The 18646-nt window shown below is 51.8% G+C and overlaps 1 protein-coding gene across 2 annotated transcripts; it reads left to right on the forward strand.

Moving 5' to 3' along the window:
- Window positions 1-2686: 2686 nt before the first annotated feature.
- LIN7B (lin-7 homolog B, crumbs cell polarity complex component) lies at window positions 2687-9398 on the forward strand (the record flags this gene model as incomplete). Of its 2 annotated transcripts, XM_080702883.1 has the most annotated exons (6): window positions 2687-2723; window positions 2890-3008; window positions 3195-3266; window positions 4727-4936; window positions 8919-9082; window positions 9377-9398. In XM_080702883.1, the coding sequence occupies 6 exons, from the start codon at window positions 2687-2689 to the stop codon at window positions 9396-9398; spliced, it is 624 nt and encodes a 207-aa protein (XP_080559009.1). The 2 variants fall into 2 exon arrangements, with proteins under 2 accessions (XP_080559009.1, XP_080559010.1); XM_080702884.1 differs by lacking the exon at window positions 4727-4936.
- Between the last annotated feature and the right edge of the window lie 9248 nt (window positions 9399-18646).

Genomic DNA, 18646 nt, shown 5'->3' on the forward strand with positions numbered 1-18646 from the left:
GTCGTCCTCTCTCAATCTTGGCCACCTCTTTGCCCTCCAACGTTAGGAGTTTCTTTGTTCTGGTCCCTTGGATTTAAAAATAAAATTAATTTCCTGTTAATGGTGTACACCTTGATTTCCACTGTCAACATCTCCAGTAAGCCAGGCATGGTGGCATGCGCTTGTAATCTCAGTATTTGGGAGGCTGAGACAGGATGATCATGGTTCACAGACAGGCTCAGCTACTTAGGTGAGTCTCTCAGCAACTTAGACCCTGTTTCAAAATAAAGAATAAAAAATAGGGGCTGGTAGCCGGCCATGGTGGCGCACACTTGTAATCCTCGCGCTTGGGAGGCAGAGACAGGAGGATTGTGCAGGTTTGAAGCCAGCCGTGCTGGCGTAAGAGACCCTGTTTCCAAATAAAAATATGAAATAGGTCTGGGAGTGTAACCTGGAGGTAGAAGGGCTTAACAGGAACCCCAGCACCACCAAAAAAAAAAAAAAAAAAAAAATAGGGGCTGGGAATCCGGGTGTAGCAGCACACGCTTGTAATCCCAGCATTCCAGAGGCTGAGACAAGAGGATTGTGGTTTGCAGACAGCCTCAGCTAGTTAGTGAGGTCCTTTGCAACTTACTAAGACCCTGTTTCAAAATAAAGAATAAAAAATAGAGCTGAGGGTGTAGCTCAGAAGTACAATGCCACTGGATTCCATCCTTAGACCCACACAAAAAATAGGACTGTGGCTGGACACACAGTCCCAGGAATTTGGGGGCTGAGACAGGAGGAACACAAATTTGAGGCTGGGCTCAGCAAAGAGACCATTTGAAAGTAAAAACGGGTTAGATCAGTGATAGAATGCCCCTGGTTCAATCCCAGACCAGAGTCAGGTGCTGTTTCAGAGATCTAACTAAAAGATTGACTTGATGCAGAATTCCCAAAATGGTACTGAGCACATGTGGCCTGCTCAATATGGCAAGACCCCTTAAACTTGAGCAGACTCTACTTTATCTTTTAATTTTGGGGGGGGGGTACTGGGGATGGAACCCAGGGGCATTCTACCTCTGGGCTACACCCAAGTCCTATTTTTTTATTATTTATTTTGGTGTTATTGGGGGTGGAACCCAGAGGCTTTTCTACCTCCGGGGTATACTCCCAGACTTTTTTTTTTTTTTTTTAACTTGGAAACGGTCTCTTTTTTTTTTTTTTTTTTAATTTGGAAACGGTCTCACTAAGTTGCTGAGAGCCTCACTAAGTAGCTGAGGCTGGCTTTGAACCCGTGCGATCCTCCTGTCTCAGCCTCCCAAGCGCGGGGATTACAAGCATGTGCCACCACCACGACCGGCCTTTATTCTGTATTTTGAAACAGTTGCATTGAGTTGCAAAGGGCCTAAGTAGCTGAGATTGTCTGTGAACCATGATCTTCCCGTCTCAGCCCACAAATGCTGGGATTACTGGCATGTGGTCACCACGCTGAGCAGAATGCACTTTTAACTGGTTGGCTAAAGAGCTGAGCTGATTTCAGCAGCCATACTGATACTGGGGAGGACAGGCTGCTGTTCAGGGTCCCCAGGTGAGATACCCAAAGTCCTCCAACTACAATGTCAGATAAGGAAGCCGACTAAGCCTAAAGCCAGACCTCAACAGGATTTAGGAAGTTGATCCACTAATAGGAATTCTGCCTTTCTCTTTGGAGAAAGACATCTTCCATGTGTACCAAGGTTTTTAGTTCACAGTGCTCAGCAACTACTAAAAAATTCCCAGCTGTGGTAGATAGAGTTGTTTCAGAAACAAAACGGAGGAAAAAGAATAGTAAAAGACCTGGGGTTTGTTGAGATGTTGGATTTAAGACTGAAATAAGTGACATTTTAGCCCGGAATGGTGGTGCACACCTACAATCCATCCCAGTACTTGGGAGGCCAAGACAGGAGGATCGTAATCCTTGGCTAGCCTTAGCTACTTAGGCCCTCTGCAACTTAGACCTTGTTTCTAAAAATATGTAATAGAGCGGGGTATGGAAGTGTATTTGAGAGGCTGAAATAGGATCCCAGGTTCGAGTCCAGCCTCAGCTACTTAGGCCCTCTGTAACTTAGTGAGACCCTGTTTCAAAATAAAGAATAAAACGTAGGGATGGGAGTGTAACTTGGAGATCCAACGTTCTTGGGTTCCATCTCCAGTACTGGAAAAAAAAAAAAAAAGCCAGGTATGGTGTAATCCCAGCATTTTGCTGGGATCGGAGGTAGAATGACCCTGGGTTCCATCCACGAGCCCAAATCTTCAACTCGCAACTGGCAACACAGTTTAAGGCACCTACCGTGCCAACCTCCCCTTCACCAGAAATGCCCTCCAGCCAGGCGGGCTCTGTAGACCAGTCAGTCTGCCCTCCCTCCCGGTACCCTGAGTCAGCGCGGCTCCCGGAGGATGGCCTTCACATCTTAAGACATCAGCCCTCGTCCGTAGTTTTTATTTAAGTCGAGGGTAGTTGTCCACCGCCCTGGACACCGGGAGCCCCTTTAGGGCCGGGGTCTGTCCGTCTGCGGCGACCGCTGCCTTTGCTGAGAGTGGGGATGGGAGAGAAGGCGGACAGGTGGGGGGCGGCCGGGGCGGCGGACGCGGACCCGCACGGGGCCGGCCGCCCGGGGCGGGGCTCCGCGGCTCCGCCTCCTCGCCGGCGCGGGGCAGGCGGGCGGCGGGCGGCGGCGGCGCCGACATGGCTGCGCTGGTGGAGCCGCTGGGGCTGGAGCGGGGTAGGCGCGGGCGGCCCGGGGGCGCGGGCCGGGTGGGCGGGGCGGGCGGGCGGCGCCGAGGGGCGCGGGAGGCCGGGGCGGGCGGCGTGCGCGCGGGGGCGCCCCGGAGCCCCGCCGGCCCCCAGCCCTCGCCCCTGCCCGACGCGGCCTCTGCGCCCGCCCGCAGACGTGTCCCGGGCCGTGGAGCTCCTCGAGCGGCTGCAGCGCAGCGGGGAGCTGCCCCCGCAGAAGCTGCAGGCCCTCCAGCGAGTCCTGCAGAGCCGCTTCTGCTCGGCCATCCGCGAGGTGAGCCGGCCGCCCACCGCCCCGCCTCCGCCCGCACGACCTGCCGCCGCCCCCCGCGGGCCCTCGGGAGTTGTAGTCCCCGGCGCGGGGCGGGGCGCACCGGGGGAGGGGACGGGGTCCCGGGCCGGCGGCTGTCACCGGGAGGAGGGGGCTGGCGGCTGCCTGACGGGCCGCCTGCTCGCCCAGGTGTACGAGCAGCTCTACGACACGCTGGACATCGCCGGCAGCGCTGAGATTCGGGCCCATGCCACGGCCAAGGTAGGCGCCCTGGCCGCTGGCTCGGGGTCCGCGGAGCCGCGCCGGTAGCGCAGTGCCTATTGCGCCAATCATAGCCATTTCCTCCTTTACCTTGCCAAATCTGCATACCGCCTTCATGGTTACTTATTCATAATTTCCTTGAAATAACGGCCCATTTTTAACTTAAATGTCATCTAAAGGCGCGTTTAGCAACTTATACATAGGAACCAGTATCTCATTGTCGTCTAGACCGTAACCCTAAACACCTATACAACACAGTATCATGACACATGGAAGTCTGATCCAGCTACAGGCAGGTGCTCTTCCTTGTTGCTGCCTGGAGGCGCTCAGTCCCCTCCAGGCCTAGTTTTCGTCTGTTAAAAGTGAGATTGGAGTCCCGCGCGAGGTAGGGCATACTTGTAATCCTACTACTTGTGAAGCCGAGACAGGAGGATCGCAGGTTCAAAGCCAGCCTCGGCAACTTAGAGGGGCTTTCAGCAAACTAGTGAGACCTGTTTCCAAATAAGAAATAAGAGTCTCGTGGCTTGGTGGCGCACACTTGTAATCCCAGCATTCGGGAGGCTGAGACTGGAGGAGAAGGAGGATCCTATTCCAGGACAGCCTCAGCTACTTAGGCCCTTTGTAACAGACCCTGTTTCAAAAATAAAGAATAAAAAACTAAGCCGGGCGTGGCGACGCACACTTGTAATCCCCGCACTTGGGAGGCTGAGACAGGAGGATCGCACAGGTTCGAAGCCAGCCTCAGCTACTTAGTGAGGCTCTCTGCAACTTAGTGAGACCCTGTTTCCAGATAAAGTATAAAAATAGGTCTGGGAATATAGCCCAGAGGTAGAAAAGCCTCTGGGTTCCACCCCCAGTACCACCAAAAAGAATAAAAAAACTAGGCTGGGGCTGTCTCTCGGAGGTAGAATGCCCTTGGGTTTCATCCCCAATCCCCAGTACCAAAACAATAAATAAATAAGGAAGAAAGAAAAGAAAGACAGTTGGCCTAAGAGTGTAACTTGGAGGTCAAATGCTTCTAAGGTGGGTGTGGTGGTGCAGGCCTGTAAACCTAATTAATACTTGAAAGGCTGAGATAGGAGGATCTCAGATTCAAAGCCAGCCTTGGCAATTTAGCAAGACCCTGTTTCAAAATAAAAAATAAAAAGGGCTAGGGGGTGTAGTTCAAAGGTAGAATGCCCCCGGGTTCAATTCCCTGTACAACAACAACAAAAAAGGCAAGATTGGTGAGCATTGAGTATTCAAGGCATAGACACAGAAATGGAGACTTTGCTGGTGTGCCAGCAGCATGCCAGTGAATTAAAAGGGACACAGTCTCTACAGAACGATCATGGCTTGAGTGAACGCAGGTCTTCCTTGGCTGGGGGAAAGGATCTGGCCCAAATTGCTCTCCCCGGTCCCGACCCCATGCAGCTGCCCGCCATGGAGGAGTGCTGACCTGCAGACTCTTTCTGTTCCAGGCCACGGTGGCTGCTTTCACCGCCAGCGAGGGCCACGCACATCCCAGGGTAGTGGAGCTGCCCAAGACCGACGAGGGCCTGGGCTTCAACATCATGGGTGGCAAGGAGCAGAACTCGCCCATCTACATCTCCCGAGTCATTCCTGGAGGAGTGGCCGATCGCCACGGGGGCCTCAAGAGAGGGGATCAACTGCTGTCCGTGAATGGTGTGGTAAGTGGCCCAGACACCGTTTGTAGTATGATCCCCGTTTGGGGGGTGTGTGTGTGTGCATGGTACTGGAGATGGAACCAGGGGCATTCTAATTCTGGGATAGACTCCTAGCCCGATTTTATTTTATTTTTTTTCTTTTCCCTTTTTTTTTTTTTTCTGGTACAGGGGATTAAACCCAGGGGCATTCTATCTCCGAGCTACACCCACAGCCCTGTTTTTTATTCTTTATGTTGAAACAGGGTCTCATCAAGTTGAGGAGGGGCTCACTAAGTAGCTGAAGCTGTAGCTGAGGCTGGCCACGAACCTATGATCCTCCTGTCTCAGCCTCCCAAGTACTGGGATTACAAACATGCACCACCACACCCAGCCCCTATTTTACTTTTTGTTTTGAAACAGTCTCCCTAAGTTGCTCAAAGCCTCACTAAGTAGCTGAGGCTGGCTGTAATCCTCCTGTTTCAGCCTCCCAAGTGCTGGAATTACAGACATTTGCCACCTACACTCAACTATGATCCCTGTTTTTATTTTACTTTATTTTTGGGGGGGTACTGGGTATTGAACTCAGGGGCATTCTACCTCTGATCGATACCCTCAGTCCTTTTTATTTTATTATTTGGAAACAGGATCAGCCGGCTGTGGTGGCGCACGCTTGTAATCCCAGCATTCGGGAGGCTGAGACCTGGAGGATCGCGGTTCGCGGACAGCCTCAGCTACTTAGTGAGGCCCTCTGCAACTCAGTGAGACCCAGTTTCAAAATAAAGAATAAAAAATAGGGCAGGGGGTGTAGCTTGGAGGTCAAATGCCCCTGGGTTCCATCCCCAGACCCGCAAAAAAAAAAAAAAAAAAAAAGAGAGGATCTCACTAAGTTACTGACAGCCTCAATAAGTAGCCGAGGCTGACTTTGAACCTACAGTCCCCTTGTGTTAGCCTCCCAAGCACTGGGATTACAAGCAAGCACCACCACACCCGGCTGTAATCCCTGTTTTTGATATTCATTCAACACATTGATCAAGCCGTGCTCTGTAGCCAACCTGCAGATTTTTTTTTCAGTACTGGGGATTGAACCCAGAGGTATTCTACCTCCAAATGACCCCCCCAACCCTATTTCTTTTCTTTTTTGTTGTTTTAGTCACACACACACACACACACACACACACATTTATTTATTCTGTGGGTCTGGGGATGGAACCCAGGGGCATTCGACCTCCAAGCTACACCCCCTACCCTATATTTTATTCTTTATTTTGAAACAGGGTCTTAACTAAGTTGTGGAGGGCCGCACTAAGTAGCTGAGGCTGCCCATGAACCACGATTCTCCTGTCTCAGCCTCCCGAATGCTGGGATTACAAGCGTGCGCCACCACGCCCAGCTTCCTATTTCTTTTCTTCTTTTTTTCTTATTTATTTTGCAGAACTGGGGATTAAACCTGGGGCATTCTGCCTTTAAGCTGCACCTTCAACTCTATTTTTTATTTTGAAAGAGGATCTCACTAAGTTGCAAGGGCCTCACTAAGTAGCTGCGGCTGGCCACCAACCTGTGATCCTCCTGTCTCAGCCTCCCAAGTACTAGGATTATAAGCGTGCACTACCATGGCCAGCTTCAGCCTGCAGATCTTGCAAGAAGCTGGCCATGGATCCAGTGACCACAGACTGGTCCGGGAAATAGACCCTGACTGATATAGTCCTAATCTGGAGACATAATGGTGAAGAAGAGCAAACTTTTTTTTTTTTTTTTGGGGGTACTTGAGATTGAACCCAGAGGCATTCTACCTTCAAGCAACACCCCCAGCCCTATTTTTTACTCTATTTTGAAATAGGGTCTTACTGAGTTGCAAAGGGCTTCACTAAGTAGCTAAGGCTGTCCTGGGACCAAAATCCTCCTGTCACAGTCTTCCAAAGGCTGGGATTACGAGCGTGCACCACCACTCCTGGTCCCAGCTCCCTGTTTTAAAAATAAAAAATAGCCGGGCGTGGTGGCGCACATTTGTAATCCCAGAACTTGGGAGGCTAAGACAGGAGGATCGCACAGGTTCAAAGCCAGCCTCAGCTAGTCAGTGAGGCTCACAGCAACTTAGTGGGATTCTGTTTCCAAATAAAATATAAAATTGGGAGCCAGGTGTGGTGGCGTTTGTAATCCCAGCATTCGGAAGGCTGAGACTGAGGCCCTGTTTCCAAATAAAATATAAAATCCATCTGGTAGTGTTGCCCAGAGGTAGAAGGCCCCTGAGTTCCATCCCCCAGTACCACAAAATAAATAAGTAAATAAATAAAATAAAAATAGAGCTGGGGGTGTAGCTCAGAGGTTGAATACCCCTGGATTCAATCCTCAGCACCAAAATAATTAAATAAATAAATAAATAAAATATAGTTGGGTGTGTAGCTCACAGGTAGAACGTTCCTAAGGTTCAATCCCCTGTACCACAAAAACAAGCAAAAACATTGTGGTCAGCCAGGTGTGGTGGCGCACGCTTGTAATCCCAGCATTCGGGAGGCTGAGACCAGAGGATCACGGTTCATGGACAGCCTCAGCTACTTAGTGAGGCCCTCTGCAACTCAGTGAGACCTGGTTTCAAAATAAAGAATCAAAAAAATAGGGGAGGGGATGTAGCTCGGAGGTCGAATGCCCCTGGGTTCCATCCCCTGTACTGCAAAAACAAAACACAAAACATTGTGGTCAAAGCAGAGAAGCTGGGTAGGTGATTAGGACCTGAGAAGTTGGGACTTTGTCTTAATGGTGCGATGGAGCCATGGGAAGATGGAGAAGAGGGAAGGGTGAGCTGGGGGTCTGGGGTAATAGACCCTTTGGGGACTCTGTGGGAGATGAACAAAGTAGGGGATAGGTTAAGAGTCCAGAGGGAGCCAGATTTAGTGGCACACACCTGTAATCCCAGTACTTGGAAGGCTGAGACAGGAGGATCACAGGTTAGAGGACAAGCTCAGCAAGTCACCAAGACCCTGTTCCAAAATAAAAAGAGCTGGAGAAGCTGGGCGTGGTGGTGCACGCTTGTCATCCCAGCATTTGGGAGGCTGAGACCCGAGGATCGCGGTTTGCAAACAGCCTCAGCTACTTAGTGAGGCCCTCTGCAACTCAGTGAGACATGGTTTCAAAATAAAGAATAATAAAAAATAGGGCAGGGGTGTAGCTCGGAGGTCGAATGCCCCTCGGTTCCATCCTCAAACTTACAAAAAATAAAAAAATAAAAGAAAGAAAGAGAAAGAAGGAAAGAAAGAAAAGCCTGGTGTGGTGGCGCACGTTTGTAATCCCAGCACTTGGGAGGCTGAGACAAGGTTCAAAGCCAGCCTCAGCTACTTAATGAGACTCTCAGCAATTTAGTGAGACTCTGTTTCCAAATAAAATATATATTAAAAAAATAGGTATGCCGGGCGTGGTGGCGCACGCTTTTAATCCCCGCGCTTGGGAGGCAGAGACAGGAGGATTGCGCAGGTTCGAAGCCAGCCTTGCACTGGCTTAGGAGACCCTGTTTCCAAAATGAAAATGTAAAAATAGGTCTGGGAGTGTAGCCCCGAGGTAGAAGGGCTTCCAGGAACCCCAGTACCACAAAAAAAAAAAAAAAAAATAGGTATGGGAGTGTAGCCCGCTGGGGGTGTAGCTTGGAGGTAGAATGCCCCTGGGTTTCATCCCCAGTACAGAGAGAGAGAGAGAGAGAGAGAGAGAGAGAGAGAGAGAGAGAGAGAGAGAGAGAGAGAAAGAAATCTGGGCTGGATGTATTCGCTGCTGTTGGGAGATGAGCTGGACGGGTCTGGCTCCATGGGGGCATGGGACTGTACTTGACATGGGGAACCCGGGAGATTTTAAAGAACACTGAGTCGGAAGCAAATGTCTCCCTCAGGAGGGCATGAATCCTGACGGCTGGGCCTGAAGCTGGGCTCACCAGCGGTTGCAGTTGGTCCCATTTCTGGGGTGAGGGCTGGTTGGAGGCATCAGACTGAGGTCCCGTTTTTCTGTGGGTACCCCTGCTGTACAGAGTGTTGAGGGCGAGCAGCATGAGAAAGCGGTGGAGCTGCTGAAGGCAGCCCAGGGGTCCGTAAAGTTGGTGGTGCGCTACACACCCCGAGTGCTGGAGGAGATGGAGGCCCGCTTCGAGAAGATGCGCTCTGCCCGCCGACGCCAGCAGCACCAGAGCTACTCGTGAGCCCCTTAACCCCAGACTCAAACCAGGCCAGTGACTCCTGGGACCTGGATCTCCACCCCCAGCCCTGGCTCCTCTCCTTGGGCATTGACCTCCCCTGGCGCCTGGCTCTGGCTCTCACCTGGGACCACTGTGGCGGAATTCCCTGGGACCCTCTAGCGCCCTCTCCTTCCCACCATCTGCAACCTATTCCTTTCCTGGACCCTTGCCCCTGGAACCCCAGTCCTGGCCCTCTCATGTCCCCAGGACCCTTCTCCTGAGCCTGGCTCCCCTCTCTTCACCCCCTCTTGCAGGTCCTTGGAGTCTCGAGGCTGAAACCACTGAACTGGACCCTCACACTCACCCTCTCCCCTGTACAGTATTTATTGTCACTGGCTCCTTATTTAAAGATCCTTGACCCTCACTGCGTGTCTGTGTTTCTGTCCTGCATCTGGGGTTGGCGTCTTGAGGACTCGGGGAGGGAGGCCGGCGGAGGTGGACACTGCCCTGATGAAGCCCTTGTCAGACGCTGAGGGCGGAGGAGAAGCAGGCCAGCTTCCTAGCGTCAAGACCCAGGGCGGAAGCTGGATCTGAATGCCCGGGCCAAACTGAAGACCAGGCCCCTAGCCTCGGAGCCGGAGGGCGACGGCCAAGCCCCTTCCTCGCCGGCTGGTCTGACCGAGAAGTCCTGAATCGCAGCTGGGGCAGTGGGCGGCCTCTGTGTGGGCGGGGCGGAGCGAACCATTAGCCGCGTCCGCCGGGGGAGCCCTGCGGGCCGCGCCGCCGTCTGCGTGGGAGTCGGGGGTGGGGGCGCGGCGTGCAGTTCCCGAGGCGAGCGCAGGGGTGCAGAATAAAGTGCACTCACCCACCGGGCGCTCACCCTACTTTCCAACCAAAGCTCGTCTTTCCGGGTGCCGCGCCGGCCTTAGGACCCAGCCTTTATCCCCATCCCGCTGCCCGCCCAGCCCCGGCGTCCCGAGCAGTGCCAGGCCCGAGCGCGCCACCGCCAGGATCCGGGGTCGCGACTCGCGTTCCACGCCGCGCGCTACTCGCTCCAGGTGACATCATCTCCCAGCCGGGCTCCGCCTCCCGCCCCAGCCGCCGCACGCCGCGCGCCTATTGGCCGCCGCACCTACGGCTCCGCCTCCTGCTCTCCACCCGCGCGACCCCTCCCTGCCGGTGCGGGGGCGGGGTCTAGTCGCCGGCCGGCGCGGACGCAGCCTCTCATTGGTCACTCGGCACCGTCTGTCAGTCTCCTGTTAAAGGGGCCACGACCGCCTGGGAGCTGTGGGGGGGGAGGGGGAGGGAAGAGAAATTTTTTTGGGGGGGAAGGTGGGATTTGGGGGGCGCTGGTGGGCACCCCTGAATCTGGCGGGTGCGGCCTCGCGGGGGGAGGCTGAACAGTGACAGGGGCAGGGGGCTCTTTTAGGGGGTTGAGGGCTGTGAGACTGTGAGGGGGAGGGGGGTCCCCAGCGCCCAAGCCTGAGCGAGAGACGCTGAGCCCGCGCGAGCGGCGGAGACAGGGCTCCAGAGCTACAGATCCGGGCCCCGGCCGCCGCCAGGGGCCCCGCCCGGTCCCCCCACCCCACCCCACGTCCCTCCTGCAGCCCAGCTCCGCCCGCAGCCGCCGCGGACCAGGTAGGTAAGAGCCCGGCCCAGCCCGCCTGGCAGCGCCCACCCCGGGGACCCTTTGGCGAGCCTCCCCCGCCTCCCTGAGATCCTGGATTCCCCTCCTCATCCCCGGGGACCCCAGAGCCCTGATTTAATGACCCAGCCCAGGAGACTCAGGCGTGCCCCTTCCTGGCACCCAGAGTCCCCAAACCGAACCCTAGAATCCCAGGCTAACAGCCTCCCTTCGCCTCCTCCAGGGCCCAGGAACCTGGATTTCCCAGTTCAGCCCCGGGGACCCCCTCTGAACCTAGATCGCTCTATCGCTCTCCTTGACCCAGTCCAGGGAGCTCCAGACACCGGCAGGGGCTGTTTCAGACTCCCCTGGCTATGGCCGGCAGCCCCCTGTCGCGTCCGCATCGTCCCCCATTCGCGCGCCCGCCGCGGGTCTCCAGCCCTCTGGCTGGAACAACCAGCCGCGTCCCTAGGTCCAGGCCAGCTCACCGGCCGCCCTGGACACAGGCCCGCTCTGGAGCTGTCCATGGTCAGAGCGCTCAGCAGCCTTGCCTCCCCCACCTCATGCCGCCACTGCCAGGGAGGGGGCGCAGGCGGAGTGGGGGATACCCGGGCCCTCCCCGACCCGAGCCGCGCAGGGTTCCACTGTCCAGGTTTTCGGGGGGGCCCCGTTCTCAGTACCCCAGCTTTTCCGGACTCCAGCTGCTCTCTGAAGAGCCAAGGCTTCCGAATGTTTCTCCCCTGTCCACCTTAGGCACCTTGGCACCCCGGCATCCAGCTCCCACCCCGTTCTGGAAGCTGTCTACCCATCCATCTGGTCGACCCAGCTGATAGCCCTCACCTGATCCAGAACTAGGGATCCAGTTTCTCAGGCTTTGCCCCCCTCCCCCAGTACTAGTTTAAAAGCTAATGTGCTCCTGTGCCCCTCAAACAAACACTGAGCCTCCTGATACTCCAGCATCTGCTTCCTTAGGGACTCAGGCACCATGACTTTCTTTTTCTTTTAGGGATCTGGAATGTGATCCCTTGGCTTCTATCCACCATCCCTCTTGGAGACCTGGGTGCCTTGTCTCCAGTTTTGCATCATTCCCTCAAGGACCCAGGAGTTCTGAACTTAGCTTCTGTACTGCCTGTCAGCTTTTACCCAGGCCATCTGCGCCAGCCCTCCCACGAGGATGTAGGGTACAGGCTTCTAACCCCGTCCTTTTACCTCTAAGGGATCCTGGAGTCCAGGCCTCCGGCTCTGCCCCACCCTGGTATCTAGATCCTTACCTTTCACTTTCATGACCCCATGACTCCTATCTATGTCCTATGGCCTAGGCATCCCCTACCTCATCTCCATATTGTCCTAGGCACTAACTAGGCTTCCAGAATCTCTTCTGTCCTCCGTTCCTTAAGACCTGGATCCTTGACATGTTTCCAGAACTACACTGCCTCCTGAGCCTTGTCATGATGTCCCGTTCTCTGTTCTCTAGCACACCCTCTCAGGGCACTGAGTCAAACACATCCCTTCCTCTAGATGTGTCCTGTGCCGGGCTCAGGTGATCTAGAACCAACCGGCTCCCTTCCACATTTCTAGTTACACGTGTGCCCTGGCATGCCTACATGTCCTAGATTCCTTTGAAGTACTAGAACTCTTCTCATTAATGTCTCCATTTCATCTTCATCTAATGAATGATTTAAGTTCTAGGCCAGATGTTAAATTCTAGGTGTGTCCTCTTCCATTTGTCCTTTCAACTATGTAGATAATGTCCACAAGCTGAATTCTGGTCTCACTCTCTCCTCTGACATGGTTTGAATTTCTAGCAGCCAGCCCTTATTTAGTTTCTGCTAAGTTGTCACTTCAGGTGTGTTCTAGGTCTCAGCCACATCCCTGGCATTATTCTAGATTCCATTCTCTTCCCAGGGACATTCTAGGTTTCAGAATGTGTTTTTTGTTTTTTTGGGTTTTTTGATATTGGAATTTGAATCCAGGGGCATCCCAGCTCTGGGCTCTTTTATGTTCATTTTGAAATGGGATTTCACTGCGTTGTAAAATCTCACTATTTGCTGAGGTTGTCCTCGAACCTGTGATCCTCCTGTTTCAGCCTCCAAAGTACTGGGATTATAGGCATGGGTCACCACACCTGGCTCAGATGTATGTTCTAATTGCATTCATTGCATATTCTAGCCTTTTTCCTATTTGTGTTCTTTTTTCCTTTACTTTCTTTTCTTTCTTTTTTTTTTTTTTCTTTTGTGGTCCTGAGGATTGAACTCAGAGGCATTCTACCCCCGAGCTGCACCCTCAGCCCCTCCCCCTTTTTTTGTAGTACAGTGGGTGGAAGCCAGGGGCTTTTCTAGCTCTGGGTTATACTCCCAGACCTATTTATACTTTATTTGGAAACAGGGTCTGAGTTGCTGAGAACCTAACTAAGTAACTGAGGCTGGGTTTGAACCCATGCGATCCTCCTGTCTCAGCCTCCCAAACTCTGGGATGACAAGTGTGGGCCACCACCCCGGTCTCCCAGCCCTATTTTTTATTCTTTATTTTGAAACAAAGTCTCACTAAGTTGCAGAGGGCCTCCCTAAGTAGTTGATACTGGCTGCAAATAGGGATTCTCCTGTCCTAGTTTCCCAGGTACTAGATTAAAAGCAAGTGCTACCACGCCCAGCTCAAGTTTGTGCTCTTAATTTTACAATGCATTTCCCTGTTTTAACAAATTTGACAATTTTTTGTGTGTATATATGTGTGTGGTACTGAGGATTGAGCTCAGGAGCATTCTACTTCCAAGGTACACCCCTAGTCTTATTTTATCTTTATTTTGAAAGAGTGTCTTGCTAGGTTGATGAGTAACTACTTTCTAAGACGGCCCTTGAACCTCAGATCTGTTTGTCTCAGCCTCCAAGTACTGGGATTTCAAGTATGTGCCACCACATCCAGCTTTCACAATCTTAAACAGAGAAGATTTTTAGTTTCTAGGTGCATTCATTCCCACCTTCTCTTTGTATCTCTTCCCTAGTGTGGTCTTGGTGTAGAACTTGTCCCCGGGTGGATTCTGGGCTTTCTTCTCCATCTGCCACCTTGGCATTGTAAGCATGTTCTAGGCTCGTTCCTGGACTCTTCAGCCTAAAAATGTTCTCTGTCCAAGAACATACCCTTCCTTACCAATTCAGTCTTTTTTTTTTTTTTTTTGCAGGGGGGAGAGGTATTGGGGATTGAATCTAGGGGCATCCTACCTCAAGCTACACCCCCAGCCACTTTTTAAATATTATTATTATTATTATTATTATTATTATTATTATTACTACTACTACTACTACTACTACTGGGGATGAAACCCAGGGCACAATCTACCTCTGAGCTACACCCCCAGCCTTATTTATTTATTTATTTATTTTTTTATTTATTTTTGGTGGTACTGGGGATGGAACCCAGAGGCTTTCTACCTCTGGGCTATGCTCCCAGACCTATTTTCTATTTTATTTGGAAACAGGGTCTCACTAAGTTGCTGAGAGCCTCACTAAGTAGCTGGGGCTGGCTTCGAACCTGTGCGATCCTTCTGTCTCAGCCTCCCAAGCGCGGGCATTACAAGCGTGCACCACCACTCCCGGCTTATTCTTTTATTTTCTTTTACTTTTTGGCGGGTCTGGGGATGAACCCAGGGGCATTTGACCTCCGAGCTACACCCCCTGCCCTATAAATATATTTTTTATTCTTTATTTTGAAACAGAGTCTCACTGAGTTGTGAAGGGCCTAAGTAGCTGAGGCTGTCTGCGAACCGCGATCCTCTGGCCTCAGCCTCCCAATTGCTGGGATTATTAATTTTTATTTTTGCAGTACTAGGGATTGAACCCAGGGATATTCTGCCTCTAAGCTACACTCCCAGCCCTATTTATTTTATTTATTTATTTATTTCTGGGGATGGAACCCAGGGGCATTCTACCTCCAAGCTATACCCTCAAAATAAAGAATAAAAATAGAGCTTATTTTAAAATAAAGAATAAAAATAGGGCTTAAAATAAAGAATAAAAAATAGGGTTTTATTTGGGCCTAAGTAGCTGAGGCTGTCCTTGAACCACTATCCTTCTCTCTCAGCCTCCCAAATGCTGGGATTACAAATGTGCACCACCATGCCCGGCTGTATTCTTTTTTTGTTTTGTGATACTGGGAATTGAATCCAGGAAAATTCTACCTCCGAGCTACACACCTAGCCCGATTATTTATTTATTTATTTATTTACTTATTTTATAGCACTGGGGATTGGACCCAGGAACATTTTGCCTCCAAGTTACACCCCCTAGCCATTTGTGTGTGTGTGTGTGTGTGTGTGTGTGTGTGTGTTGCTAGGGATTGAACCCAGGAGCATTCTACCTCTGGGCTACACCTCCAGCTCGATTTTTTTTTTTTTTTTTTTTTTTTTTTTGGTGGCACTGAGGGTGGAACTCAGGGGCTTTTCTACCTCCGGGATATACTTCCAGACCTATTTTTTATACTTTATTTGGAAACAGGGTCTCACTAAGTTGCTGAGAGCCTCACTAAGTAGCTGAGGCTGGCTTCAAACCTGTGTGATCCTCCTTTCCCAGCCTCCTAAGCGCTGGTATTACAAGCTTGCACTACCATGCCCGGCTGTTTTTTTTGTTTTGTTTTGTTTTATGGTATTGGGGTTGGAATCCAGGGGAGTTCTACCTCCAAGCTATATCCCCAGCCCGATTTTTTATCTTTTATTGTTTGAAACAAGATCTCACTAAATTGCAGAGAGCCTCACTAAGTAGCTGAAGCTGGCCGCGAACCCGGATTCTCCTGTTTCACCCTTGCAAGTACTGGGATTACAAGCATGAGCCACCACCCCTGCTTTCCCAGCCCTATTTTTTATTTTTTATTTTGAAACAGTCTCACTGAGTTGCGAAGGGCCTCAGTAAGTAGCCAAGGCTACCTGCAAATCGTGATCCTCCTGTCTCAGCTTCCCAAATGCTGGGATTATAAGCATGCACCCCCACGCCCGGCCTATTTTCTATTCTTTATTTTATTTTTTTCAGCACTGGGGATGAAACCCAGGGGCATCCTATCTCCAAGCAACACCCCCAGCCTTATTTTTTATTCTTTATTTTGAAACAGGGTCTCACTGAGTTGCAGAGGGCCTCACTAGGTAGCTGAGGCTGTCCGCAAACCGCGATCCTTCGGTCTCGGCCTCCCGAATACTGGGATTACAAGCGTGCACCACCACACCCGGTTTATTTTTTTTAATTTTGAAATAGGGTCTCACTAAGTTGCTGAGTTCCTTACTAAGTTGCTGAGGCTGACCTGGAAACTGTGATCCTCCCGTCTCACCTCCTAAGTACTCAGGCCACTGGTGTGGGCCACCATGCCTGGCTAAGATATTGGTTTCTTTTGGTTGGTTCTAAGTTCTAGACCTCAGTTCTAGACTATGTCCCTCTACTCGGCCTGATGTGGATCTTATCCCCAAGCACATGGTGAATGTGGAAGCACTCTGAATTGTCTTTCTGCCATTGGCTTTCTAGATCCCTCCCCCAGCCCTGCTGCCTTTTGTCTCCTTAGTGAATCTGAGGGGCTACGGCAATGCCCAGCACAGATGTGCCTAAAGCACGCTGCGTTGCATCTTCTGAGCAGGTTGTGTAGGTTTGAGATATCCCGTTGGTTTTTGGCCTAAGAATGGCCTATCTCTTATAGACATTTTCCTGAATCTGACCTCTGGGATTCAGGGGTTGGATTTTCAGATGTACCACTTCAAAGACCCAGGAGTGGGGGCTGGGGATGTGGCTCAGTGGTACAGCGCTTGTCTAGCATACATGAGGCTTGGATTCCATCCCAGCAAAAAAAAAAAAAAAAAAACACCTCTCCCTCTCCTCCTCTTCTTCCTCCTCTCCTTCTTCTCCTCCTTCTTCACCTCTCCTTCTTCTTCTCCTTCTTTTCCTTCTCTTTCTCTCCCTCTCCCTCTCTCTCATGGCCCAGGTCCCACAACTCCTCCATCTCCTCCTTTCCTCAGGGAGGTTCGTGGCCCCAGTTCCAAGCTTTGGGCACAGTCCGCATATTGGGCAGGGTTGAGAATTATCCACTCTCAGAACCGGTTATGCCGCTGTTCATGGGGGACAGGGCAAAGGAAAATAAAAAGCTGAGTGAAAGTCCCTCCTGCTTTCGGCTGGGCCAGCTGGACCTGTCAGACCTGAAGTGAGCCCCGAGAGGCGCAGAGGCTTGGCTTTCATCTCCGCCCCGCCCCTGGCTCCAGCGACCCAAGTTTGGCCTTCCAGACCCTGAAACCCCGCCTCTGCCCTGGGGTTAACACCCCAGGAGGGCCGGGGTGGGGCGGGGGAGCTCCCTGAAATCCTGGATCCTGGAGGTGCAGCTGTGCTCTCAGACTCCTAGGGCCTGGGAGAGGAGGGGTCTGAAGACTAGAATTTCTGGAACTAAGGGAGAGTGATTCCTAGGACTGGGGAGGAGGAAGCTGGAGGCTCAGAGTCCTAGGTCTAGGGAACTGGCCTGAAACCTGCGACCCTCCTATCTTAGCCTGTGCACTAGCGCGCACTCATTCTTTCCTAATTTTAATTAATTACAATGTGTGCGTGTGCGTGTGTGTATGTGTGTTGTTGTTGTTGCTGCTGCTGCTAGGGATGGAACCAAGGGGCATTCTACCTCTGAGCTATAGTCCCAGACCTATTTTAATTTGGAAATAGGGTCTCACAAAGTTGCTGAGAGTCTTGCTAAATTGCAATGCTGGCTTTGAACCCGCGACCCACTTGTCTCAGCCTCCCAAGTACTGAGATTACAGACACGGGCCCCTGTGCCAAATGTTTAGGTTTTTTTTTTTTTTTTTTTTTTTTATGGTGCCCGGTATTGAACCCTGGGCCTCAAACGTGCTTGGCAAATGTTCCACTGAGCTACACCCTTGCCCCCCCCCCATGGTACTGAAAAATTAAACCTGGAGACATTCTACCTTCCAGGTATACTCCCAGCCCTGTTTTTATTTATTTTATTTATTTCTTTATTTTTTCTCTTTTTTTTTTAATGGTACTGGGGATGGAACCCAGGGGCATTCTGTCTCTAAGCTACACCCCCCGCCCTATATTTTATTCTTTATTTTGAAACAGGGTCTCACTGAGTTGTAAAGGGCTCACTAAGTAGTAGCTGAGGCTGTCCGCAAACTGCGATCCTCCTGTCTCGCCTCCCAAATGCTGAGATTACATGCGTGCGGCCATCACACTCGGCTGCAATCTTCCTGTCTCAGCCTCCCAAGTACTGGAATTACAGGCATGTGGCACATGCCCAGCTTTGCTCCCATACTTTATTTTTTCAAGTGGAGTGTGGGTCTTTAGCCTCCTGGTCCAGATAGCTGGGAAACTGAAGGAGTCAGCAGCTGGGCTAGGCAGTAGGTGAGGACCATGTCTGTGGCAATGTACAGGTAATCACATCCTAGTAACCTCATGCTGATCCCCATCCCTGTGGCTTTCTGAAGGGGTGGCCTGGCACGGGCCTCAGTTTTCATCTATGCAGTGGGTTGAGGATTCTCAGAAGAATCAGGAGAGAGATTTTTCCACATTCCTTCGGGCAATGCCTGGATTGCCTGGCTTCAGTTCCTTGGAGTGGGCCAGGCCTAGGTTTGCTGCCAGCACTTGGTGGAGCTGGAACACAGGTTCCCTAACTGCTCTCACCCAGGCAGTGAGGACTACTTTCCTGAGGGCAAGGGATTTCTGTTTATCCCGTGCAGAGATCACAAAGGACAGGCCTCAGTTTCCCCTGGAAGCGCCCGGTGGCCAGCCCTAGACTCCCTGGTGGTGTCCGGTGACCGTGCCTCAGTTTCTCCGTGTCATGATCAGAGTGGCTGGGCCTCAGCTTCTTCCGTGCAGTGCCTGGATTTTCCCACCTCAGTTTTCCTCATCTAGGACCCAAGCGGCCGTGCCGCGGTTCTCTGCCCTTGACCTAACAAGGCTGGTTTCTGTCTCCGACCTCTCTCTCCCCTCACCCGCAG

This window comes from Muscardinus avellanarius (genome assembly GCF_963383645.1).
Source record: "Muscardinus avellanarius genome assembly, chromosome: 10".
Classification (NCBI taxonomy): Eukaryota; Metazoa; Chordata; class Mammalia; order Rodentia; family Gliridae; genus Muscardinus; species Muscardinus avellanarius.